The 26,484-nt window shown below is 45.3% G+C and overlaps 1 protein-coding gene, 2 long non-coding RNA genes and 1 pseudogene across 3 annotated transcripts; 2 read left to right on the forward strand and 2 right to left on the reverse strand.

Annotated features, from left to right (window-relative positions):
- Positions 1-4,895: 4,895 nt before the first annotated feature.
- On the reverse strand, positions 4,896-8,482 carry LOC136489535 (disease resistance protein RGA5-like; annotated as a pseudogene).
- Positions 8,483-9,882: 1,400 nt separating this feature from the next.
- On the reverse strand, positions 9,883-10,758 carry LOC136487146 (uncharacterized). The gene is made up of 3 exons (XR_010767153.1): positions 10,645-10,758; positions 10,338-10,442; positions 9,883-9,959 (listed from the first exon to the last, which is right to left on the reverse strand). It is a non-coding gene; the product is annotated as an uncharacterized lncRNA (long non-coding RNA).
- Positions 10,759-16,960: 6,202 nt separating this feature from the next.
- On the forward strand, positions 16,961-18,081 carry LOC136487145 (uncharacterized). The gene is made up of 3 exons (XR_010767152.1): positions 16,961-17,245; positions 17,811-17,883; positions 17,974-18,081. It is a non-coding gene; the product is annotated as an uncharacterized lncRNA (long non-coding RNA).
- Positions 18,082-18,906: 825 nt separating this feature from the next.
- Positions 18,907-20,406, forward strand: LOC136489536 (UDP-xylose transporter 1-like). Its single transcript, XM_066486139.1, has 6 exons — positions 18,907-19,090; positions 19,200-19,267; positions 19,386-19,518; positions 19,642-19,803; positions 19,915-20,193; positions 20,290-20,406. The coding sequence occupies exons 2-6, from the start codon at positions 19,200-19,202 to the stop codon at positions 20,404-20,406; spliced, it is 759 nt and encodes a 252-aa protein (XP_066342236.1). The 5' UTR covers positions 18,907-19,090.
- Positions 20,407-26,484: the final 6,078 nt, after the last annotated feature.

The following is a 26,484-nucleotide window of genomic DNA, read 5'->3' on the forward strand; positions in this document are numbered from 1 at the left end:
AACCATGTGTAAACATTGTGATGAGCTAACTAATAAAGTTGCTAATCTTGAAGCCGTTAGCACAAACCCCACCAAGGCATCTAAAAAGAAAAGTTCTATCTTTAACATGTCTAAAAAGGATGCCTCTACTTCTTGTAATGATTTATGTTTGGACTCATCTTTGTGCAACCAAGTTTGTGTTGAGAAAGTTATTGTAGATACATACACACAAGAGGTTGCAAAGAAGAATGAGCAACTTAAGCAAGAAGTAGCTCGCCTCACCAAGGACTTGACTCAAGTGAAAGGCAAGGCGAAGCAAACCCAACTTCATCAAGATAACACCGTCAAGGGAGTGAAGAAGCTTGATGAAGGACAAACCGTGGTTTGTTACGTGTGCCACAAGGAAGGTCACAAGTCCTATGAGTGCAAGGTGAAGAATGGGGGAGGAGCAAAGAAGAAGGAAAAAAACAAACAAGCAAGCTCTCCAACACCTACACCAACAAGGTGGACAAGAAGGCCTCCACACCTTATCTCTTGAAGAAGAAGAAAAATGACAAGGTGGTGGCCATCAAGGTGAACAAGCAACCCAACAATGGGGTCAAACGCTTTTGGGTGCCAAAGGAAATCATTTCCAACATGAAGAGCACCAAGAAGGTTTGGATCCCAAAAGGAAAGTGAGAAGTCCGTCGGACATCGGGGAATTTGGAGACTTGGCAAAGTTTGGGTGCATTTCATGGGGTGCATCATAATGAACAAAGTTATTGTCAAGTAGGTTAGTGAATACTATGGACCCAAATTCCCCTTCCCATGTTAGGTAACTAGATGTCATTACTTTCAATTAGTATTCATTTCAATTGATATACTCTTAAAAGCATCTAGTTATCTTTCATGCCTAATATTTGCATTTACATGCTTAAATATTTTGTCATGCATTCAATAGGTATATCATATGGTAGGCTTGCTCGATTTCATTATCAACCCTTGGAGCAAACCTACATGGTTTAAAATTGTTTAGGAGCACGGCACATAGCTTGTTTTACAATTAATTATCTAATATGTGCCAAAGTCCAAATTGTAGATAATCTCTCCCAAATATCATCTTTCAAGTGGTATTTTGATACTTAAATCAATGTGCACAAATTTTACAAGTATTCAACACTTGTGTGCACAAATTTAGGGGGAGCTTAATCTACAACTTGGATGCGTTGAGACTAACACTTGTTCAAATGGTATCAATTTTTTCAAACCTATCACATGTGTAGTAGTCTCATTGTAAGGAAATTGGAGTCCCCGGAGTTAAGCATCATTCTTCAATTGGCATCATCATGTTGATTTCATTTCATATTTATATGCTTTCTCCATGCATTATATAGATTAAACTCTCTTGTACAATAATTTGCTAATTATGCATATGCTTTGCTTTCTACCATAAGTATGCATATATTTAGGGGGAGCTTAATCTATATAATGTAAGAGTCAAATTTTGTGATCCAATTCAATCTATGCAAAGGATCACAAAATTTGACCCTCCCTAGTGCTACTAATGTCTTCCTTTTCGGTGTTTGATGCCAAAGGGGGAGAATTTGAAGGACCAAAGACAAGCTTTTAGTTACAAGTAGCAATGGTCCGAGAAAGGGAGAAAAGTGAATTATGGGTTAGCCTAAGTAATGGGAGATTTTTTTAGAAAGATAGGTTTTAATCCATAATATCACATGGGGACATTTGCAAGGACAATGCAAGCTTTTAAGTAAAATTTTAATTGGTATCTATCAATTAGTATCATATAACCTTGCCATTTGCATTGCATCCTAGCAAGTAGGTAGTCTTTAAATTATCAAATTCTTATTATTTGCTTGTTTTGGTCGTGTTGGCATCAATCACCAAAAAGGGGGAGATTGTAAGGAAAATGGACCCTTGGCCCATTTACTTTGGATTTTGGTGTTTGATGTCCAACACAACCAAATTGGACTAATGAATTTGCAAGTATCTATTTTGTAGTTCAATAGGGTGCAAAACATAACTTGGACGAATGCGACGTGATGATCTGATGATCAACACCTCAAGCAAGACCTTAGGAGCACAAGAGAAGACCCAAAAGATCAAGTAGAGTCCAAGCATGAAGATTGGAACCAAGCAGTATGCAAGATCGCGAAGAAATGAGCTCACTATGGTGACTGTATGCAGGATCGGACGCTGGACAAGCGACTAGATGCTGCAACCGGACGCTGGGCAAGTGGCTCGGCAGACAGGCGACCGGACGCTGGCGGCAACCGACCGGACGCAAGACAGCGGCGTCCGATCGAGTATAGAGAGGTTCCAGAGCGGCAAATCTGCGACCGGACGCGTCCGGTGGCAGGCGACCAGACGCTGGACAGCGTCCGATCAGTAAACTACCGGCTCAACGGTCGGGACGACCGGACGCGTCCGGTCAGGACGATTCAGCGTCCGGTCAGTAGCAGTTTCGCGGGAGTTCGACCCCAACGGCTACTTTCTCAGTGGGGCTTATAAATACAACCCCAACCGGCCATTTGAGAAGAGTGGAGCTGAGGAAACATACCAAGAGTGTTGATACACCATTTTAGTGATCTCCACATGCATTGTGCTTAGTGTTTTATTAGGTGATTAGCATAAGTGCTTTGCGAAGTGCTTAGGTTGATTAGACCACCGCTTATGCGCTTGCTCTAGGTGTTTGCCTAGTGTTTAGTGAGGTTTGCATACCTCTTGCCACCCCGTGCTTGCGAGCACAAGTGTTGTACATCGGAGGGGCTTGAAGTCTTGCGAGATCACACCAACCGCGTTTGTGGTGTGGCTGCCACCGTGTACCGGAGGGAACAAGGCCCGCGGTGTTTCGGCCAGAAGCTTGATAGTGAAGACGGCGGGGAGCATCCGGGAGAGGCTTGCCGAGAGGCACATCAGAGACCCACTTGCGTGTGGGGAAGGCCCGAGGCTATCCACGGAGTCACCCGACCGGGAGCTTGGCCCTTGCGAGGGATTCCTTGCGAGGGGCTCCAACGAGGACTAGGGGGAAGCTTGCGCGCTTCTCGATACCTCGGTAAAAATACCAGAGTCGTCGACGGGAGTTTGCATATCTCTACCTTGCTTTTTAGCTTCCGCATTTACATTGATTATTTTACTACGTTTGCGGTAGAGATAGCAACATACTAGCAAAACCATAGTTGCACATCTAGATAGTTTATCTATTGCATAGGTTTTGCTAGGGTTAGCAAAAGAGGCCATAGTTTAGAGTTTGATTTTTTAAGTTGCCTAATTCACCCCCCCCCCCCTCTTAGGCGTCACGGTCCCTTCAGGTATCAGAGCGCAAATGATGAAATAAGGCTTCGAAAACCTTTTCTAAACTAAAATTTGACAATAAATTCTTTCCAAAAAGCTAGGACGTTTGCATGCGAAGTTATATAAGTAGCCCTATTACTATGGTTATGTATCCAGGATAGATGGCACTCTGCTGACTTAGGTAGGCTTAATCAAGTTTTCTGCAGGTACACTGACTCGAGCATAGTTCGATAGTATCGACTAGCTACAGGGAGAGAACGATATGCCAAAAATCTGAGAACGGTTGCCATATATGTTGGCAACAGTGAAAGTATGTATAGGACGTGCATTCATGCATATCCTGTTTGTACATTGTTGAGCTCGTATTGCTTGCAGATACGCCATACATAGGTGTCACGCGTGTCGTAGTTGTGCACAACTGGCTCGTTCCTGTTCTAGAGTTAGGTCTGCACTGTGGCTTCATGGATAAGCTTAGTGGTTTGGTGGGCCCCCTAGGAAGACATGGCTTTACGAAATCGCAGAGGAATCTGCTAGTGGGTTCCTCCTATTTAGGTATAGTAGATAATACAAGTCACGAGTTCAGCAAAAAGAAAAATGTTGCAGCAGGTTCTAATAGCAGCAGAGTACATTGAAAATTTGATACAGCATATTTTATTTATTCGAATAGAAAATAGCTCGGGGGAACATAAGAGCTGAAACCGTCTGGCTCACAGTCAAGTGAAGTTGTGTCTTGTGGCGATGGGCTCTGTTGTAGTCTTACAAGCATTGAAGCCAACTACATTTGAGCTGCACCACGGTTCATGCAGAAACTTGGATCAGAAACATCAATAACTCTACTTAATCTTCGTGCACATATTATGCTTACAACCATAAATTATCCGATGACCAAAGTGCTTATTTCCTAGTGAAGAATCATAAAAGGATAGATGTGCCATAGAGTCTCAAGTGACAGATTATAAACAAGTGACTTATGTACAAATCAGACGAAGGAACCAACCATCGATGCAGCACAGTACATGTTACATCAAGGACATAGGAGACTGGAAAACAGAGTATCGACTGGTGGCCAGAAACAGAGTTGGTGCAGCCAGTGACTGAAAAAACCTACGTCCGATATATAATGGATTCAATGGAAAATCAGTACGTGCTAAAACAGGTTCGGTAGTTTCATCATTGGTAATTCATACATCAGCATAGATGCTCGCATAATGGAAATGCGACAGTGCTGTACCAGAAATGTCTCTTAGACCATTCCATGTAGTCAGGACTCAGGAAACACAAAGTTATTTGTTTGACGGACAGTGGGCTAACACATTTTTTAAAATCTGTGCAGTCGAATGGCTGACACGCACGAGCAGCAACAGTGACACCACCAGCTAGGATAGAACAGAACAGGTTGGGGAGAGTACTTACACTGTACGCACGCAGATCCAAATTCGTATCTCTTTAAGACACATTATTGTCTCCCCCTGAAAATTCGGATAAAGCTAATAATTAATTGAGTAGAGACAAGCAAGTGCTGTATATATATATGTGCCAAAATGGAGACGTAACTGTAACAAGATAGAAACAAATAATGAGATACTAATTTGATCGGAACTGTACAAAATTCTCGCCGAACCTGATTAATATGATCGCATACGAAACGTGGGATGGTTGGGATGGACGTTGCATGCGTCTCTCAGTGCAGCCAACGCAGCATCGCTCTCCATAGCAGGCATGCCACGAGAGACGATCCGCCCTCTGAGTTCCCGAAGGGAAGGCAGGTACTCTAAGCCAATATTCCCACAGTAGTCACGGTAGTTATCTTTTAGGGCCGCAAATAGACATTAAAATAAAACACTTTAAGATTTGGCATCACGCTAGAGGGTATAACTTTTCTGGAGTCATTGCTGTTTCTAGAGGCAATGGGCGTAGCATCTTCTCCATTCCATATATGCAATGAAACGCTAGCGTCCTCCTCATCGGGCTGCTCAAACTGGACCATTTGATTGGTCACAAAGTACCTCAACTCCTGGAAGAAGCTGCGATCACTGGAGTTAATATTGCTTGCTGTTACCGTGGACTGTGTTGTCAGTTGGAGATAACAGAGCGCCGGTAACCTAGCAAGGAGTTTCAAATCCTGCTCATCCATAGTAATCACAAACAGCTCCAAGTGGGCCAGGATGGGAAGAGCTGATGGATTAATGCATGACGGCAATTTGGACAATCTAATTTCACGCCATCCCAAATAATGGAGAGGTCGTGGGAGCACAAAGCCTGCTGCTTCCCACATGGCTGTATCCGCAAACCAAGGTGAACTATGCACATCTATATACTGGAGCTTTTGCATATTGCTTAGAGACTCCACAAAATCTCTCTGCATGCTCTCGTCCGTCCCTTGAGTGCCGAACACGAGCACCCTCAGTTCTCGCAGGCTGGCAAGCTCCTTGAAAAATCTCTTGGGCTTATCACAATCATTCAATATTATCAGCTCCTCTAGGGAAACTAGCTTCCCAATCCCATCAGGCACCTCGTTGTAAGCACACAGTCGTACCAGCTCTGTTATGTGCACAATGCTTGCTGGCAACGTTCCGTCCACATCTAGTGTTTGCAGTAACTTTAGATTCCCTATTTGTTTTGGGAGCTCTAGGGCATGACCTCGGCACCGTATTCCAAGATACCTCAAGTGAAGTAAATCACCAAGATGCTCAAGGTGACAACCTTCCTTAAAGTTGCAACCCCTTATATCCACCACGCGCAAAAGTTTAAATCTCAAAAACTGTTCCCAGCTATCAATAGAACACCTGAATGCAGTATATGACCTCACTTTTGGCATCCTAGTAACCATGGCTTCAGAATTAATGTGCTCGGCTATTCCATTTTGGTGGGTTAACCGACGGACATTGCTTAGTGCAGGTGTTCCTTTAACATTGTCACCTAATATAGCCATAAAGTTTTCTTCCGATGAAAGCTTATGCATCAGATCAAGAACCATATCATGAACACGACAGCCTAATACTCTTCCATCCAAGTCGTTCTCCACCACCTGGATCAAGCTTCTATTAATGAGATCGTTGAAGTATCTTTCTCCAAGCTCAAATAATCTTGTACCTTGTTTCCCATCGATAAATCCTTCAGCTACCCACTTCCATATCAATGAATCCTTTCTGATCACATAGTCTTCTGGATATGTACTTAGATATAGTCAGCATGTCCTCAAATGTGGAGGTAGATCGTAGTAGCTAAATGAAAGTACTGTCATAGTCTCTTCAGCTTCCATATTGCCTTTGGATCCAAAACCAATAGAGTTCAACACTTCAGACCATTCATACTTTTGTTTACCGGCCAACAAACTAGCCATTGTCATGATTGCTAATGGTATACCACCACATTTCTTTACAATTTTATTGATGACATCTTCTGGTTCCTTATCATGGTACTTCCCCTCTGCACCAAATATCCTTGTATAGAGTAACTTCATGGAGTCATCATCAGAAAGTGGTTTTAGCTTGTAAACGTCACCAGCTTCATTGGCAACATCAAACTTACGAGTAGTTGTGATTACTTTACTTCCACAATTATTCTCAACAAGTGACAGTTTGATTGCTTCCCAAGTGGGCACATCCCATACATCATCAATAACAATAAAATACCTATCCACATGAAAGTGCAAGAACCATTGGTTAGTAATGTTTGGAGCTTCTGCAGAAGCAAGATATTTACTAAGATTAAAAAAAATCGGTATGACACATCAAACACATGATCACGCTAGCAAAAAGAAACTATGTGTTGATGTTTCAGAATCTTAATTTTGGGCAAACAATCGGCACTGTAGGAAATCATAGAAGAGGCAATTCAAAAAATTAACCCTACAACTTTTGGAATACTTATGGAAACTAAACACCAATTCAAAGGGGTTATTTGAAAAATATACATATTTAAGGCCACATTATTATAAAGAACATACGTACCCGAGGGCATGTTGCAACACAAGCTGACCGCCTAACCCTAAAACTGTGTTTTCCCCCTCATGTTTATAGTTTCAGAAAGAAAATATTCTGAAAATCTAAGGACAATTAATAAATACATTATAGTGTATTGCCCTTTTATACAGGGAGCGAAGTACATCTTTCGGCATTCGAAAAGACGAGCTAAAAGCAGTTACGTTAGAGACCACTGAATAAATGGATTTCATCTTATATGTGTGGAGTGGAGAAAATGAATCTCAAGAAGCAATCTGGCATAGATGATATATATGGAAATAATATATTTTACTATAAGCTACAGCATAGTGAAAACTAGTAGTATCGACTAACTTTGAGCAAGAACATCTTAAAAGGCACTCCGTAATTACAATTTACAATTGGGTTGCTGATGTGTACCTCTTGTTCTCCAGGAATTCTTGGACTTCACGAATTAGGAGTGCCACACCTCTTCTAGTGTTATGAATGTTGTCATACTTTATCTTGTCAAGATCAAAGAGGATGTCCTTGAAAACTTTTACCAAGTCATGATCCCGTCCAACTGAAACGAAAGCTGCACAGTCATACTGCGATTTTAGGTTGTCATACGCCGCTTTGGCAAGAGTGGTTTTGCCCAGTCCCCCAACTCCTACAATAGAAACCTTCTTGGTGATCTTCTTGTCAGGCGCAACATCATCTGGTTGGGATGGATTCAGCATGGATATGAGCTCGTCCCTTGACTTGTCGACACCAATAAGTCGTGTCACTTCTTTGCACATAGCTTTCATGCAAGGATCAAGAGTTGACGATGTTGCGAGCGGCTTGCACACATTGTCATCAAGTTTGTAATCCTGACGCCTTTTAGCTAGCACCTCAAGATTCTTTTTGATGTCTTCGATGGCACCAGCAATACCACGGCGAGCCTTGGCCTTGCTGAACACCTTGCCCATCTTCTTCATAGCGCGTTTGAGCCTGCTCGGGTCAGTAGGCTCACCACCTTCGACGCGCACGAGGAAGGTGTCGAGGACATCCTCCATATCATAGGATGCCTCCCTGACCTCACGTGCCCACACCTTGACTTGCCCGTTGAGCCGATCCCATGGCACCTCCGCGACCTCGCCGAGGAAGGCATAGATGCTCTCCAGCTCGCTGTGGAGCCACTGCACCTGCTTCTTCACGCCCTTCTGGAGCTTGTACTCGTCATGGAGCAGCTGAAGAAGTTTGGGGGCGAGGCTTCCCAGCGCCCCCGTCACCACACTCATGCTTCTTGATCTTTGCGTAGCGATTTCGTAGTGCTACTGTGGTGGTGGCAAGGCTCAAGTTGGAGGCATGCTTGCTGGTGGCTGGGCGTAGAGAGCTCACACCTTCGCCAATCCACTCTCTAGACCAACCTTTGCTCACACTACCGAGTTAAAACTCATTGGCATCTGAGAGGCTGATACTGCAGGTGTCTTTAGAGATGGCACTGATGAGTGATGAGCACATGTGTTGCTCCGCCGTGAGTTGGGGCCGACGACTTGACTTGCTGGCCTGCGCGGACCTCTGCCCCTGTCCTCTATTATTGCCTTCAGTTTTCGGTTGATGTCTTGGGTTAGATCTGAGTGCAGTGGAGATTTTTCAGTGGTTAGTTTGTCGTAATGTAGTCTGTGGTGGCAAGGTATCCACTGGGACAATGCTATTTATGGGTGGATACAATGCAACCACGTAGCCGGCAACGGGTGGCAGCTGCCGTCGCACTCTGCACGCACATAATTCTCATGCACACGTAGAATATGATTTTTAGGGGCGGCTCCAGGGCCCAACCGCCCCTACGCAAGGGTGTTTACAAATCATGTATTTGTAGAGGCGGTTCCCAGACCGTCCCTACAAATCGATTTGTAGGGGCGGTTGGTACTGTAGCCGTCTCTACAAATCGGTTTATAGGAACGGTCTGGAACACCAGCCATCCCTATAAATCGATTTGTAGGGGCGGCTACAGTACCAACCGCCCCTACAAATTATTTTTCTACCAAAAAAATTAAATTTACAATTCAAATTCGACCAGAGCATATATTTTTCATGCACAACTCCATCATGACTTATCTTCTTCTGCGATTGTACTGAAACTCAATGACAATACACATTTATTTATACCAGATTATAACAAATATTCCATGATAATACACGGTGCAAATTATTGTGCTTGCTGTTCATTTAAACTATAAGACTGCACATAGGTATATGAAAAGTAACGTGAAAACCAATCTTCGCTCGATGCAAGTAACACAAGAGAGAACAAGACACACCACAGCAATTCTTGAGATGTACAAGACAATGACTCAGTAAGCCTAATTGTCTCCACCTGCATAAACAGCAGCACCAGATGAGATGACATATTGCTTGTGTAAAGGCTGCAAACACTAACCACAAATGGAAAGCAAAACCTTTCTTTTTTCTCGAACACAAAGCCTTTCTTTTGAACGAAAGAAAATGGAAAGCAAATTGCCGGTCCAATGGAAGTTCCACCTAGCAGAAGTCCTGATAGGCACGAAAGGAGGAACAGCTTATCAACCATTAACTTGTTCAGTTTTATACCAGTCAGGGTTAGTTCTGAAAACCTGCAACGACAACATGCATGGCTGGTCTATACTTGCCAACACCTTAGTATCTATCAACAGATATGGACAGTTTCTGCTAACCTTGTGAGAGACGCAAGTTTGGATAGAGGGTTAAGCATTGTATTGCTAGAAATTGGGTTGTTCTTTCCTGTCGAGGGTACGGAATTTTTGAGCGTTTGTAAATGGACATTGCTAATATATAGGGATGAAAACGGTACGGATATTTTTCGACCGTATTCGAGTCCGAATCCATTTAGAGGGCTTCAAATCTGTCCGTATTCGAGTCCGGATATTCAATATCCGATACCGTATCCGTATCCGAATACTCAAATCACATATTTATGATGTCGACATCTAATCGTATCCTATCCGGCATGGCTGATACTATCCGTATTCGAATCCGAATCCGACTAGAAATGTGAAAACAAATATAATATCAGTGATATCCGTTCATATCCGATCCGTTTTCATCCCTACTAATATACAACTCAGAAGAGAAGTAGGCCGTCATGAAAACAAGAAGTACCTAATGAGAGATGTGAAAGGACAGACTCTTCATGAAGTGCATCTGTCATCTTCTGAACAGTTCTTGACGTGATAGAACACTGCTCGACATTCAAGCTATAAAGTGCTGTAAACAAAGCAAATACATAACATACAGTAAGCAAAAATAAATGTCTCCTTCCAAAAAAAAGGCTTACGGCAGTCAATGAAACACAACAATAAAAATCAGGGAAAGCCCCCCCCCCCCCCCCCCCCCCCCCCCAACCCCAGTCTCCAAAAGAAGCTATATGCATTTCTACAATTCTACTGATCTATCAAGTGCTACATACCTTTGCACTTTTGCAGGATTGTGAAAAGGTAAGAACTGCATGCATCAGTGAGGCGATTCCCAGATAGATTAAGTACTTCCAATCGATTGGTCAAAATAGAGCACTCACATATCTATTCAGTAAATAAGGAGGCAAAAAGTGGCTTAGCATTTTAGAGAATATATGCTGTAAAGCAAGAGAAATTATGTTGACTCGGGTCAAGAAGTGAGATCACTTGGAACAAAAACCAAATGAACTAAAACAAGTAACCAGCTAAAATCCCTAGCAGATTCAGTCAAAGAGGATTCTAGAGTTTGTTTTATAAGAAATATGAATTTCTAAAAATACCAAAGCATCAAGAAATCTTTAGAAACTAACAGATTGTTCAGCAGGTTTTTTGTATCCTGTTCCAGAACCATTTTGCAAGAAGACCCGAGGTCTTCCTTTGATAAATAAATAAATACTAGTGGACCTCAAAGAAATGGCTTTAATATTATCTTGCATTCTTGTAATATAACTCTATTAAGAAAGTGTATCAGATTACCACATTATAGAATGATTTTCCTCATCTTTTTTAAACAGGACACATGTTACAAATGTGCAGAAGCTGAATGCAGAATTTCAAGCAAAAATCCCGATGGGGTGATAGGAGTATCATATTATTTCACTTTGACAGATAAGTTTCTGGGATGGTAAAAACCTGAAATAAAGCAGTTGGACCCAATCGATTACAATGTAAATCCAGCTGCTAGCTACACTTGATAGTGATGTACAGAGCCTAAAGAGATAAACTAGCCGCTGCACTTTTCACCTGAGAATTCAAGCCACGCAATTTAATACCTTGCTGTTGCTACACTTGTCGCTGAACAGCTGCTAGCTACTGTTGTCGTCCACAATAGAAAAAGCCAGGCTCGAGCTGTTGCTGCTGAAAAAGACAGTAGGGAAACCCATCAAAAAAGAATATAGTGTTGCTGAAACTGCAAGGTTGCACTAAAATGCCTTTCCTGTCAAACTTATATTGCTGAACAGAGATAAGCCACTCACATTACTGATATTGCTGAGCAGAGATAAGCCACTCACATTACTACTCTGCAGTTGCAGTGCTTTGGTGCTGCACTTGCCAACGGGATTCGCCAGCCCCGCACTTGCTGTTGTGATGCCGCACTTGCAGTCTCCCTAGAAGTGCTAACGTAACTTAATTATTATGTGACGTAAACCAAAATTGATAGCAAGTAGAATGCCATGCTAATTAACCGAAAAGCAAGGAAAAAATAAAAACAAAGAATGTGAGGCAACTGATTACTCAAATCATGCATGAGCTAGCATGGACACCTTGTAACTAGCTTCATCTAATTCATTAACTACGTACTGCACTACTGAGTTGCAACTTGCGAGTACTTGGTTCTGCAGTCGATTGCACTTGTCATTCAACAAACTAGACTAGATAAGTATGGAACAATTCAACAACCGATAAACTTCAGGCTGCGCTAAAATAGTACATGATACAGTTGTGTATACAGCAAAAACAGTATCATTTGTTCATCTGAAACTTGGTTCAAAAACATATTATGTGATCCACCAAATTAATCAAGCTATAAGGCACAATAGACAATCCACAAAATGGTCTGCCTACTACATTCAATCGACATCTAGTAGACTATCTAAGTATTTTTGGTGCTTTCCAATTAGCCTGATAAGCTGAATCCCTAGTAAAATTTTACAAAACCCTAGTCAAATTTTACACATTACAACTCCAGATCGCCACGTTGTCCCTCCCCTACTTCCGCAGCTGTGAAACCCGAACAAGCATATCAGAAAGCGAATGGAACGTAATCGAATCGAAGGATAAGGATAAGGAGAGGGATTGTGTGAGCACACATCGGACTCCTAAATGATCCTCCTGGCCTCGTGGAGGACGGATGGGGAGACGAAGACCCCTCCAGAACCCTAACTTCGGCCTCGTCGCCGCCTTGGGCGCTGCCTCGGCCTCCACCTCCTCCACGGTGCTGTATCCAGCGCCATTGCCCGCACTAGTGCCGCATCCAGCACCGCCTCCGCTGTCGCATTCCACACTAGAGGATTGGGAGAAGTACGGACTGAGAGAGGGTTTGGCAAGGGGGTGCGCGGAGAGAAGAGGGGGACGGCGGCGCCGCCGCCGCCCTCCACCGTGCGCTGCCGCCCCTCGTCCACTGCAGCGGGGGTGAGGGAGAAGATGCGCGAGATCTGCTACGACTGCACCCTGCGCACTACTGCTGCCTCGCCCTCTCCACCGCCCTCCTCCACTGTGCGTTGCTACCGCCACTCACCCCCTTCTACTCCTCCTCACAGATCCGGCAGAGGGAGAGTGGGCCGCTCCTCCTCACAGATCCAGAAGAGGAAGAGTCCGAGAGAGCCAGGACCAAGGGAGGGAGAGATCCAGAGGCAAGAGAGACAGGGGAGGGAGGAACCGATCGAGATTTGGGAGTGTGAGATGGGAGCAGGTAGGGAGAGGAGCCGCAGCATCTCCACCACGCGGGAGAGGAGCCGCAGACCGAGAGCGCTGGTGCCCACACCACACGGTGTCGGACGGGGACTCAGTGGGGGGACGGTGGCGGAGACGTGGAGGCGCAGCTTCCCGGCGGTGTCGGGAGGCATCGGGAGGTGGCCGGGGGGCAGGGGCGGCGGGGAGGGGTGGCGTGGGGGAGGGGCGGAGGGGCTCGGAGGAGAGGGAGAGCGAGGGAGAGAGAGAGGGAGTCGAGACGGAGAGAGAGAGAGAGAGAGAGGAGGGAGCAGATATTTTGGATGGATATTGACAGTACGTGGGGCATTTATAGGAGCAGCTCAATCACCAGCCGCCCCTACAAATAGAAACACTGGGGGCGGCTGGTGAGTGAGCCGCCCCTACAAATTTTACCCATTTGTAGGGGCAGCTCGTATCACCAGCCGTCCCTGCTGTTTCATTTGTAGGGAACGCTGGTCTCGTGGATTCTGAGCACGCCACTATAGAGGCGGCTCCATCGATCACCAACCGCCTCTAAAAAAATTTATCTCGTTGCTACGAACTGTTTTTCACGTAGCGATGTTGGGCCATGACAAACTAGTACTTATGTGCGTTTATACGCTTTTCTCAAGCTGATCCATCGCAGTGGATCTCGTTTACTGAACCAGGCCTATCCTATTCTATTCTATCACACGCAAGCCAATTAAGTCAGATAGAAACACTGTTTAGGAGGTGACTTCACCATCAGACTGAACAAATTCAGTCCCGTGAATGCTCATCACACATTCACACATCGAAGTTTCTATCATCGTCAGTACTATGCCGACAATATTAAGCCCTGCACTGCAACTTGTGTTCCGCAGCATTTATATACATGAATGAGCAGCCACTGCGCGCTGTCAGTAACTTTTTTAGTATTCACTTTCTCCAGGTGAAAGAAGTGCAGGTCTCATATTTTGATACGTGAATCATTCTCAAGTTTAACCAAGTATATTAAAATACTAATTTTTTATACCAAACAAGTATCATTAGCTTAATCATATGTCACCCAATTCTCATGGCCGGCGGGATCGTGCCCGCGTCCCGCGCCAGCATGCAGTGGCCGCGGCCGGATCTGTGGCTCCAGGGACACTGGCGGCCGACTAAGGGGGTGTTTGTTTCTTTAGTCTCCTAAAATTCATGTAATATCAAATGTTTAAATACTAATAAGGAGCATTAAATATAGATTAATTATAAAACCAATTATATAGATGAAGGTTAATTTGCGAGACGAATTTTTTAAGCCTAATTAATCCATCATTAGCATATGTTTACTGTAGCACTAAGTTGTCAAATCATCATGACCTAGTTAGGCTTAGAAGATTCGTCTCATAAATTAGTTGCAAGTTGTATAATTAATTTCATAATTAGTATATATTTAATAGTCCATACATGTGTCAAACATTCGATGTGACAGGAATTTTAACAGGCCTTAAGCCCGCGTGCGCCTGCAGCGGCCATGCCTGGGAACGTGGCCAGGCTGTGACGGCCGGATCTGCTGTCGGGGCCGGCTATGGCTGGCCGGGTGTGGCCTGTGCGTGGCAGCAGCGGCCAGGCGCCTGGGGCCTGCGCCCCTAAGGCGGTGGCTTGGGATGGCCGAGCCCACACCGTGCGATGGCGGCCGATGCTCATGCCCGCGTGCCGACGGCTGTCCCTCCGCTGAAGAAATCCAGTGGGCCGAGAGTTGGCTTATCCACAACTGGATCCAACTGCTACTTTGCTTGATGGCCGCCTCGCTTTTCTGAAATATAGCGTCTTCTGTTGTCCTCGGCTTTCCAAAATCTCGTGTCTTTGTTCGGCTTTCTGAACAGCAACGCCGTTCAAGGGTGCTGTTAATTAGCACCGAAATGTATGTTGAGCCGTAAATGAGCAAAGAGGTTTATACTCCGTCCATGCCTTCGCTAAAACAAATTAAAGTCATGTAGAAACACCTGAGGATTAATCATAACATTTTTGTAGGGGCGGACAATTAATAGCACCACTGTCAAGTTATGAGTGTTCGAGCCCTTGCCGTTAGATACGTCAATTTTGCCAAGAAATAGTTCAATATGGCAACTACTTATTTTTCTGTAAGCTCTGGGGCAAAACTAGGGTCCTCTCCGTACACTCCCGAGAAGAAAAAACGAGGTGTGCTTCCAAAACTCATTACTTCCCAAGTGTGGTTGGTTGTTTTCTTTAGTTGCTACTCTCGAACTCCGTTCTCTCATGAAAAAGAGAACTATGTTCTCTCGTGAGGTGAGAAGGAAGGTTTTAGTACTTTTTCTAGGTGGTGGCTTATATTACAAAAGAGTCCCTAAAAATTACAAAATAAAGCCTAAACATTATCAAACAAGTCCGCAGGTTATGTAATTGGACTCTAAATACTTTAATGCGTCCTTAACATATGCCTTACCCCATACACTTCCCTTAAAAAAGGGGTGTGTCTCCTCCTCACTCCTCAGGTGACTCATGGTTTGCATAACCATTACTCACCTTCTTCCTCGTGCAATGCTTCTCAGTAGTGCCTCCTCCCGCGCCTTCTTCTCCACCGCCGGCGACCTGCCTCACCCACCCCTGGCTCATCCCTCGCCCCCCACGACCTTGGTTGCCTCGCCACTGGACAGCCCGCCCACCGTCTGCCCCCGCCTTGTCGACCCTGCCCGCCCCTAAAGTCAAGGAAGGTGGCCGGCGGCAGACCTCGTCCTCGCCCCACCCCCGCCCCTCGACCCCGCCAACCCTAACCCTTGGGCAGCGTGCCAGTGAGCTAGCCGTGACGCCCCCTCCCCAACCTGGCCTGGCCGCTCCACCGCCGCCAGATCCCCGAACCACCTGACTGCCGTCCCCACCGCTTGGCTGGCCGGCCTCCCTCTGAGCCCCTTCTTCTAAGCCTACCGGAGTTGGGGAAGAAGGGGGTGGGGCAGGCGCGGGCGCGGGTGCAGACGTCGCGTGGACGAGGCCACAGGGGAGGAGCTCGCTGGAGTTGGGAGAGGAAACGTGGGGAACGAAGGAAGAAGAAGGGGACGTGGCTGGGAGGAAGAAGAAGATAGACTGACGGATAAGCAACTTATTAGGCAACTGCGCTTGAGTATTTCTGTAAAAAAAATGGAGTACATGGGTCTTGCACCAGCAATTTTACCCTTACTTCTGCAAACAGACCTCCGAGGTGCCTGGACTTGTGGTAGCCGCTTAACTGTTAATTACGAATAGGACCTTTTTTGTCTCTTGATTCTTGCCTGTAAAACGCTTTATTGTTGTTTTAATATATTCCAATAAGGGTCTTGACCCCTCCTGTTTCCTCAAAAAAAAATGGTAATTAGCAAAAGGGTATAACCTAATGTAATCTCTTATGCTCAATGAGTTGCTTGTTGTGTTGCTGATATACTTATCTTGTGCGTACTACTTTTTCTTCATGGTCTAACTGGTCAGGTTTTCTAAAAACTGGTGGCATGTGCTGCGCTGGGTATTGCGGTGGCGACGCAGCAGATTTTTATTCAGTCCTAGTAAATTAGATGGGTTAGTTTAGCTTAGCCAAAAGTCATGCACTACGTGAAAAACGGTTTGTAGCAACATGATAAATTTTTTGTAGGGGCGGCTGGTGATGGAGCCGCCCCTACAGTAGCGTACTCGAAAGTCCAGAGACTTGCCGCCCCTACAAATAGAACAGCAGGGGCGGCTGGTGATACAAGCCACCCCTACAAATGGGTTGGATTTGTAGGGGTGGCTCACTCATCAGCCGCCCCCAGTGTTGCTATTTGTAGGGGCGGCTTAATAACCAGCCGCCCCTACAAGTTCTCCGACAAATAAATAGTGGGCTTCATGTCGTCCTTCCGGAGTCTTCTCTCACCCCTCCGTTCTCTTCGCTTTCTCCCTCCCTCGCTCTCCCGACGCCGACGCGCGGCGCTGCAGCTGCGGCCGCCCCCTCCTCTTCCTCCTCCCCCCTCGCGTCGTCCTAGCCGCCCCCCCACCGCTGGCTGCCTGTGCGAGGAGTCAAGGAGACGGACCGTGCCTGCGCGTCCTTCTCCTCACCACAAGTCTCTCTCTCCTCGCGACGACTGGGTGAGACCGCCGCCGCCGCCCTTCGCCAGGTGCCCAGGTTCCGCCGCGTCCTTCGCCGGAGGTCACCAGGTTCGCCGCCTGCCCCCTTCCTTTCCCTTCGTGCTGGGCGAAATCGATCTCCCAAACCCTCGCTTAGGCTTCCCATTTGCGTACTTGCATCCGGATCTGATCTAGTTACAAGTATATAGCATGCTTGCATCCGGATCTGATCTAGTTACAAGTGTATTGTACTTGCATTCGGATCTGATCTAGTTACGGGTGTGGTGCAGTTGCATTCGGATCTGGCGTAAAAGAGTTTGCTAGTCTTTTACGAATTGGTCTGAGCTAACTAGATGCTTGAACTGCGGTGTCAGTTGAAGTTGTTGGTGTTGTGATTCCAGTGAAGAGCCGTTGGTCTTTCGTCCGGAAGTATACCACCACGCCTATTAGCTTACTGGAATATGATGTTGCAAATTTCAGATGCTACAAGTCACGAATAAATTGTTTTCTTTGTGTGACCTTTTTCTGTACTAAGAATTCGATTTAGCGCTTTCAGTTAGCATGTGTATTCGAATCCAGTGTTCCTTTCAATCAATCATATATTGAAAATAAAAAAATAATCACTGATGGATTCTCTTTATATGCCAAGCTGCAGCAATTCTGTAGAAATGGCTGATGGTGAGGACATCCAGCCTCTTGTCTGCGACAATGGCACCGGAATGGTCAAGGTCAGTGCTTTCCCCCCCTTAACCTGTACAACCTTTATCTCCTTTCTTTCCAAATACACCACTAATTATGTCTGTCCATCTATCTTCCAGGCTGGTTTTGCTGGCGATGATGCACCAAGAGCTGTTTTCTTTGTGGGCTATCTCTGTTTACTTTGTGTGTTCTGAGCTTGTTCTGCTTTGGTCCTGTACTGCGACTGCGTCATCGATGCATTTGTGTGCGAACTTTTGAATGTTTTATGAATGCTATACCAACCAAACACATGTTCGGTTGCTGCATTTGGAAGTTGTTTATTCTCGATGCTGCAAATTTCTTCTTCCATGTAGGACTGCGGTCATAACTCATAAGACTGCAGTAGTTGGTACGTTTGAATGCTCTTACCTCTTGGTCGGGTAGATTACACGGCTAGATTGTATGTTGGGGATTTGGGTAGATTACACGGCCAGATTGTATGTTGCGTTTCTCTTACTCAATCCTTGGATAGATTATTTGTTGCTGAAAAGTCGATTGAATGCTAAAGCAATCGTAGCTTACAATCTGCTTTTAATTGTGAGCATCTTATGTCTATTAGGCACCATGAGTTCATTTATTGTACTTGTTTTACAAGTATGCATATGTATTTGCTATAACCGTTGTCTACATTACATGTGTACAATGTTGCATCTCCATTCAATCATTTGTGTTCTCTTTTTGATGAAATGTAAGCATTAATATTTTGTTTTCTTTTTGTTGAATGCCGATCTGTGTGCTTGCAAGTTGCAAAGCATCCTGAGGCAGGCTGACAGTTACTATTCAATGAAAAAGGAATTTAGTAAAGTGAGACATAGCATGCAAGGTGCTTTTAACTTCTGGGTGATGTTTGTTTTAAAATGGCCGTACTATTGTTAGCAAGTTATGCTAACACTAACATGCTTAGCTTACTTCATTTGTTTTGTGTGCTTGTGCTGAAGGTGTTTCTTAACTCTAGCATGGCAGAAAGGAAGTGAATGTGGAGCTGAAGAAGGAAGCTGAATTTTTTGGGGACATTGTTTTTGCGCCCTACCTGGACAACTACGATCTGTTCAATGGCTGTACGTTGCCCAGCGGCTGCACTTCTTTGAGCCAAAGCCAATTGACGCGCGAACCGTTATCTCCTTCGGCCTGCTCAATGGCATCTCCACTGGCCTCCTCAATCTCTGCCTCGGATTCAACTCTGTTGGCTTCTACCAGGCAAGCATGCACTGACTACACTACTATTTACTGACCAGTAGTATTATGTTCTTGCCTCTGAATTTACCATTGTTTCTAGTAATGAATTTGCCATTGTTTCTCATAACAGATGACCAAGCTGGCCATCATACCCTTCACCATAGTCTTGGAAACCATCTTTCTGAACAAGAAGTTCAGGTCATTTCCAAAATCCTTGCCACATTCTGCCCAGTGTTTAATTTTGAGCTGCTCTTTGTTCCGTGTTGTTGGAACAAAAAAAATGACTTCTCATACTCGACGAGCCTGAACCTTTCAGTCAGACCATCAAGGCCTCCCTCATGGTCCTGCTCCTGGGAGTCGGCATCGCATCGGTCACGGATCTCCAGCTCAATCTCCTCGGCTCCATCATCGCCATGCTCACCATCGCTGCGACATGCGTCGGGCAGATTGTATCCTTGTGATTGCTGTTCAGCAGCTCAAGCTAGCTGCTGGATCTTACAGTCTTTCATGCACCCTGCATACACTGCTTCCACATGCTGGCTTGTCATCCTTAACCTTGGTGTTGAACAAAGCTGACCAACCAAATCCAGAGGAGGCTGAAGGTTTCCTCGACGCAGCTGCTGTACCAGTCGTCGCCGTACCAGTCTGCGGTGCTGCTCGTCACTGGGCCGTTCGTGGACAAGCTCCTCACCAAGCGTGACGTGTTCGCGTTCAGCTACACCACCCAAGTCGTAGTAAGTACCTTGGCACAACAGATCTCGGTTCACCGGACCCGATCGATTAGACATCGGCAGCATTATAAGCTGTAACCGTGCTCGAATAATGCTCCGTTGCGTGATGTGCAGGCGTTCATCCTGCTATCGCGCTCGATCGCGGTGTGCGTCAACTTCAGCACTTTCCTGGTGATCGGCACGACGTCGCCCGTGACGTACCAGGTGCTGGGCCACGTCAAGACGTGCCTGGTGCTCTCCTTCGGCTACATCATCCTCAAGGACCCCTTCAGCGCCCGCAACGTGGTGGGCATCCTCATCGCCATCTTCGGCATGGGCCTCTACTCCTACTACTCCGTCGTCGAAAGCAGGAAGAAGACCGAGGCCGCCAGCTCGCTGCCGGTCGCCGCACAGGTAATTCTTAACTAAGTGCATCACCCACTTCGTCTGAAACTGTGAAATTCCGGAGGCCAGAGGTGACAACGACGACTTGGATATACATTGTTGCAGATGAGCGAGAAGGACTCGGCGCCACTCCTCGGCGCCAAGAGCTCGCCACGGACAGACAACAAGGGCGAGGAGACCTTCGACTACATGCGCGTTCACCGGCCGGTGAACCTGCTGTAGCTTGTACGAAGTACGTACTTACCTTTCTAGATCTAGAGTGGTGGTAGACGACGAACAACACGGCTAAACGGGAATGTGCTAGTGAAAGATGAAACGGCGGCAACTGACATTCCAATTATCATTTTCCGATTTCTCCTCCGGGGTGGTGAATGGTGATGGGTTGCTAGAGCCTAGATGACAGAATGTGTTGTTTCTCGAGCTTGAAATAGCAGATTGGATTGGTGTGTTCGTTTGGTGTGAGAGTACTGTTGGCTGGTTTGAATTTGAATTTTTTTAACAGAAAAATGCACTGTAGGGGCGGTTGGTACTGTAGCCGCCCCTACAAATCGATTTGTAGGGGCGGCTACAGTACCAACCGCCCCTACAAATAGGTTTGCAGGGGCGGCTCGTAACACCAGCCGCCCCTACAAATCGATTTGTAAGAGCGGTCTGGAACCGCCCCTACAAATACACGATTTGTAAAGACGGTTGGGTAGGGGCGGCTGGCCAAACCGCCCCTATAAATGGTCTTCAACCGCCCCTAAAAACCCTTTTTGACGTAGTGATGTTGCATGGTTTTGGTGGAATTAGACTCGAGTCCACCAGGTGTCTTTGTTGTGGAGTCGGACTTATTCCGTCAGGTGCCTGCGTGCACATATCAGGTGCCAACCATCTAAACAGGGACTAGAGTTTATTCGCATCTCGTGAGTCACGAGGAAACACAAGGCGCTGCCGCCCCCAGGCTGACTTGACGTGGCCTCCTCCTTGGAGCGCCGCCGAGGGCGAGCGCGGCTGCCTCACCGGAGCCCCCGCGGCGAGTGACACCGGCTCCGCGCGGACGAGGGCGAGCGTGGCCGCCTCACCGGAGCCCGACAGCAAGCGGCACTGGCCTCGGCGGCACGACGCCTGCAGCGCCGGCTCCACTGGACGCAGCCCCTATGGCGTGGCCCCGATGAGCTCCTCTAGTTGCGCCACCTCCGTCATCACCGACTCCGGTGGTGGGTGAGCGTGGCTTTGGCCCCCGTGGCGGCCAGCGTGGTTTCAGCTCCGACGGCGTCCATGCTCTGCTCTGCACGCTGTGGTTGACAGATTGGGTCGGATGACACATGGGACCCGCTGACAGTAGCTTTTCTAACAAGTCACAGCTGTTCAACCAAATGGCTCTGAGCTTTTCCACGGCCCCACAACCACGGCAACTTTTCTACATACCACAGCGTGTAACAACTTTTTCAGAAGCTACATCTCAATCAAACATACCCTTAATCAACCACACATGGATCCCACCGAAGCCAGTGCTGACGGTTGCAAACTTTTACTGCCTGTAGCTTATAAATCTCACCGTCGTGGGAAGGCCACGGTCGGGAGTTCGACTCCCGGCTGCCGCGGGCACAGCTGCGGTAATACGCAGTTTGTGCAGAAAAAAAAATCCCTTACCTGTCCCACGTCCGAAAGCACAGGTAAGGTGGTTCCGGCCCACTCACAGGGTTACGGGCCCCTGTGTGAGTGCGGGGCATGGGGTTCGGGGGGTTTTCTCGGTCTGCGTGAGAGGTCTTCTTTATAGCGCAAAAAACTACGGGGGTTGTCTGTCCACCATAGGCCGAGTTTTTTTTATAAATCTAACCAATAGACTGTTCAGGTCCTCGACGATTTTGTGATGCAATTACTCACACCACCAATGGAGGAGCTTGCCTGTTTATTTGGCTCGTGTGGTAGCGTTTGGATCAGATTTTAGTCCGTTCACATGCTAGAAGGAGAATAGGTGCCGGCAGGTACAACACCAAGAAGAGAAGAGTCGAAACGGTCTTTGTTACATCGAAGAAGCTAGAGAGAAGTGGACCCTAGGTAGTGACGTGACTTGATGAGATTGCAAATAAATCTACTAAATCTACTAGTGTGGGTCCCCTATTTAAATATAGTAGATTGTAGATTGGCACCACGGCAGCACTTGATGAAAAATAAAAAGAGTAGAGGAATCAAGCATTTAACCTTGTGAACCAACCATACGAGAACAAACTCGTAATTTTTGTATTACATAAATCTGATAAAACCTGGTAACCAATTAACTATTAACTATTTTTTTTTAGAAAGACAGCAAGAGATTTGCCGGATTTTTATTAGACGAGCAAAAAGGAATAAGAAAAAAAGAATTACAACAAACAACGGGAGACCAAGCTCATCGCCACCACGGCACACCGGCCGACAACCCAATTAGATGCCCACGTGGACGACAACTTAAAGTCTATAAAAACACCCTGAAACCGAAAAAACACAAACTAGACCAACTGAACAGTGACCAACAAATGCTATAACTACTCCTGTTGTGGTCCAGCATGAAATCTTGTTGCCAACTGGTATTGATCTATATCTTCCTTGCAAAGGAGTGCCACCTGACTAGACTGCAGCGACTTGTTCTGAAATGTTGTTCGATTCCTTTCCTTCCATAAATTCCACCAAAAATAGATCATAATGCCATCAAACGCCTTTCTCTAATCTTTGTCTGTCTTAATTCTGCACTTTCGCTAGTAGTTGTGTAGGAATCCTGTCATTCCGACAGTATCAATCACCGATAGGCTGAACCATCGCTTGATGAAGGACCATTCTTGCCTTGAGAAAGTGCAGTCATTGCAAAGATGTATCGGTGTTTCCGGGTCAATACCACAAAGCTTGCATTCTGGATCATTTGGCCAATTTCTTTTAATCAAATTGTTTGCCGTTAGGATTTTTTTTATGCAGCAAAGTCCAAGCAAAAAATTTACATTTGGGTTCTGCCTTTGCTTTCCAAATAGTAGATTGTAGATTGGCACCACGGCAACACTTGATGAAAAATAAAAAGAGTAGAGGAATCAAGCATTTAACCTTGTGAACCAACCATACGAGAACAAACTCGTAATTTTTGTATTACAGAAATCTGATAAAACCTGATAACCAATTAACTATTAACTAATTTTTTTTAAGAAAGACGGCAAGAGATTTGCCGGATTTTTATTAGACGAGCAAAAAGGAACAAGAAAAAAGAATTACAACAAACAACGGGAGACCAAGCTCACCGCCACCACGGCACACCAGCCGACAACTAGATGCCCACCTGGACGACAACTTAAAGTCTAGAAAAACAACCTAAAACTGAAAAAACACAAAACTAGACCAACTGAACAGTGACCAACAAATGCTAGAACTACTCCTGTTGTGGTCCAGCATAAAATCTTGTTGCCAACTGGTATTGCTCTATATCTTCCTTGCAAAGGAGTGCCACCCGACTAGATTGCAGCGACTTGTTCTGAAATGTTGTTCGAAATGTGCCCTGGAACTATTAACTAATGAACGCAAACTAATAATCACAGATAGCAAGGGTCCCATGATATTAAAATGATAACAGCGCAGAGCTAGAGCCGTGTACCTATGATCACCAGACATATATACAAAGTCAATAGGATCTCTCTAGCAAGCACCGCCACTGAAACCGCCACCGCCACCGCCGCCACCACCACCGCCGTCGCTGCCGCCGCCACCGCCACCGCCACCACCATCGCCACCACCGAAACACTGGTAGAGAACCGAGCTTTACTCCCGGTGGGGAACCCTCTCTAGTCCCGGTTCTCCACCCGGGAGCAAGCATCCGGGACTAAAGGGGGGTCCTTTAGTCCCGGGTCAGGAACCGGGACTAAAGGAGGACCTTTAGTCCCGGTGGGTAACACCAACCGGGACTAAAGGTGCCTCCTGACATGCCACGATGGCCGGCACCTTTAGTCCCGGTTGGTAATACGAACTGGGACTAAAGGTTTTTTTCTTTTTTCTTTTCTTTTCATTTTTTTGTTTTCTTTTCAAAATAGGTTTTCGAAGTCGTATTGTACGCTGCTAATTATACATTTATACACGCGTATAGTATGTTTCGGTTCAAGCACAATGAACGTATTAAATCACACAATTCAAGCATAGAAATATATATATATATATGCATGCATGCATCATATATATATTTACATGCATGCATGCATATGTGTATTTTACATTATATTATTTCATGTGCATATATTACAAAAGATTGCATTACAGTTGTTGTGACATAATAAGTTTCCTCTCATCCTCTAGCTTGGCTTCAATGGCAGTGTTGGGTCGAAGTAGAACTCGCCCTTGGAATCGATGACCTGCTCATTAAAAAATCCGGCTATAGACTCTTGAATTACTTTGATTTGGTCTTGCCGTATGACCTTTTCCTCCAACCATCGAGTCTACAGGTTTGAATTAAAGGAAAATAAATTAATATATGTACATATATATATATATATATATATATATATATATATATATATAAAGACATAGTAACACAATCAATAATAATAATTAAATGAATATATAGTGTATTTTTAACGTACTTTGAGTCTCTCTGTAGGAGTTCTTTGGGAGACCACCTTGATAAACTTGCAAACATAGTAACCACAGTAGTTGTTCCCCTATTCCTGCCTCAGACACCACTTTACGAGAAAAAGATTTGTCATCCAATCTGGTGATCCGGTGAAAGCTATATGTTTAATTAATAAAGATGATGCGATTCAGGGAACTTACTTTCAAAGGGATTACATTCAGTGGCGCTTTACATTTTTCCATGTGTTGCTTCTCAATAAAGGTTTTCCAAACACTGCCCAATAAAAAATTTGCCACGTCATCAGATATAGTTAATCATCATGTTTGTGTGTATATATAGTTGCTAGAGATCCCGAAATTACCTCTGGATAATATCTATCATATCTTGGTAGTCTTGTTGTGGTTTTCTCATCGAGTCATAGATTATCAAGTGACTTTTCACCAGATCGATGTCCATCAATATCCAGTGATTGCTGCATGTGTTTATAGGATATAATGCATAACACTCATTAATTAACTAGAATCAACATATGAGCCATTAAGGATGATCGACATGATTAACACTCACTTGAAGTTATAGGGAAAGAGTATATCCTTCTTGTGGCGTTGGTTCACTAAGAAGTTCATGAGGTTACTCTCTGACTCATTCTTCCAATTAGTCTTTAGAGTAATTGGGTCTTTGAATACTATATGGGGATCAACAAAACCAATTTCATTGCAGCCTTCCTTTCTGAGCTCTGTCATTGTAAATCTACATATATATAGTACTTGTTAGGATAATTTATATGCATATACACACATATGATGAGTTTAATAATAGATCGAAAGAATTATTACTTACAGGCAATAGCAGCTAATGATAACTTTGTCCAGAGAGGTCAGGTGGCATAGTTGATGAAATTCTGCAAAGTCAACATACATAACATCATCACCACGGAACCAATGTTCGTCTCTAATTCTGACACCAACGCAGAAGTCTCCACTGGTAGACGCCTGCATGTACCACTTGTTTAGCAGGTACATTTGCGTCCCCAGATCAGATAAGGCTTGAGGGTTGTATAGACTCTGGCCTAGTACAAATTTTTTCTTCCAAATATCAACCTCCGCCGCACTCTCAATGTTTCCATCACCAAACATATGGTAAAGGTCGAGACCAGTCTCATCAATAAATTCACAAAGGTGATCCAAATCGACATCCGGAGGTATGTTTGCCTGATGCATTAATCCTAAATTCGAACCATATTCATTACCAACAACTAGCGGGGGGATTGATTGGTGCGCTTGTTGTCCGAGTTGGGCAACTCCTTTCCCTGCCCGCTTCTTTTTCTGTGCCGCCTCAATTGACTTGGTGAGAGTGCGGTCATAGTCCGATAACGTTGATTTGGACGGCTTACGAGATTCCCGCTGTTGTTGCTGGTAAGAAGTCACCTTTTTTCTTAGAATATCTGGAGCTACGAAGAAGTACGGTTTCTCCGGGTTTCTTCTTGCTTCTTGATTCATTTTAAGTTTGTCATAGAATCTAGACATGTCTTTTTTATATGCATCAGTTCCTTCTTCCTTCTCTTCAGATATTATTTTGGGAATAGCCCTTGGTTTCACGGTGGCTTTCTTTGCAGGCAGGGACTGGTTCTTCGTTTGAGGGGATGGCCTCTTGCTAGGCTTCTTGGTAGGCGGGGGCGGGGGAGGCGTTGGAGACCTCCTTGGAGGTGTTGGCAGCGGCGTTGGAGACCTCCTTGG

The sequence above is a fragment of the Miscanthus floridulus genome, chromosome 10 (genome assembly GCF_019320115.1).
Source record: "Miscanthus floridulus cultivar M001 chromosome 10, ASM1932011v1, whole genome shotgun sequence".
Classification (NCBI taxonomy): Eukaryota; Viridiplantae; Streptophyta; class Magnoliopsida; order Poales; family Poaceae; genus Miscanthus; species Miscanthus floridulus.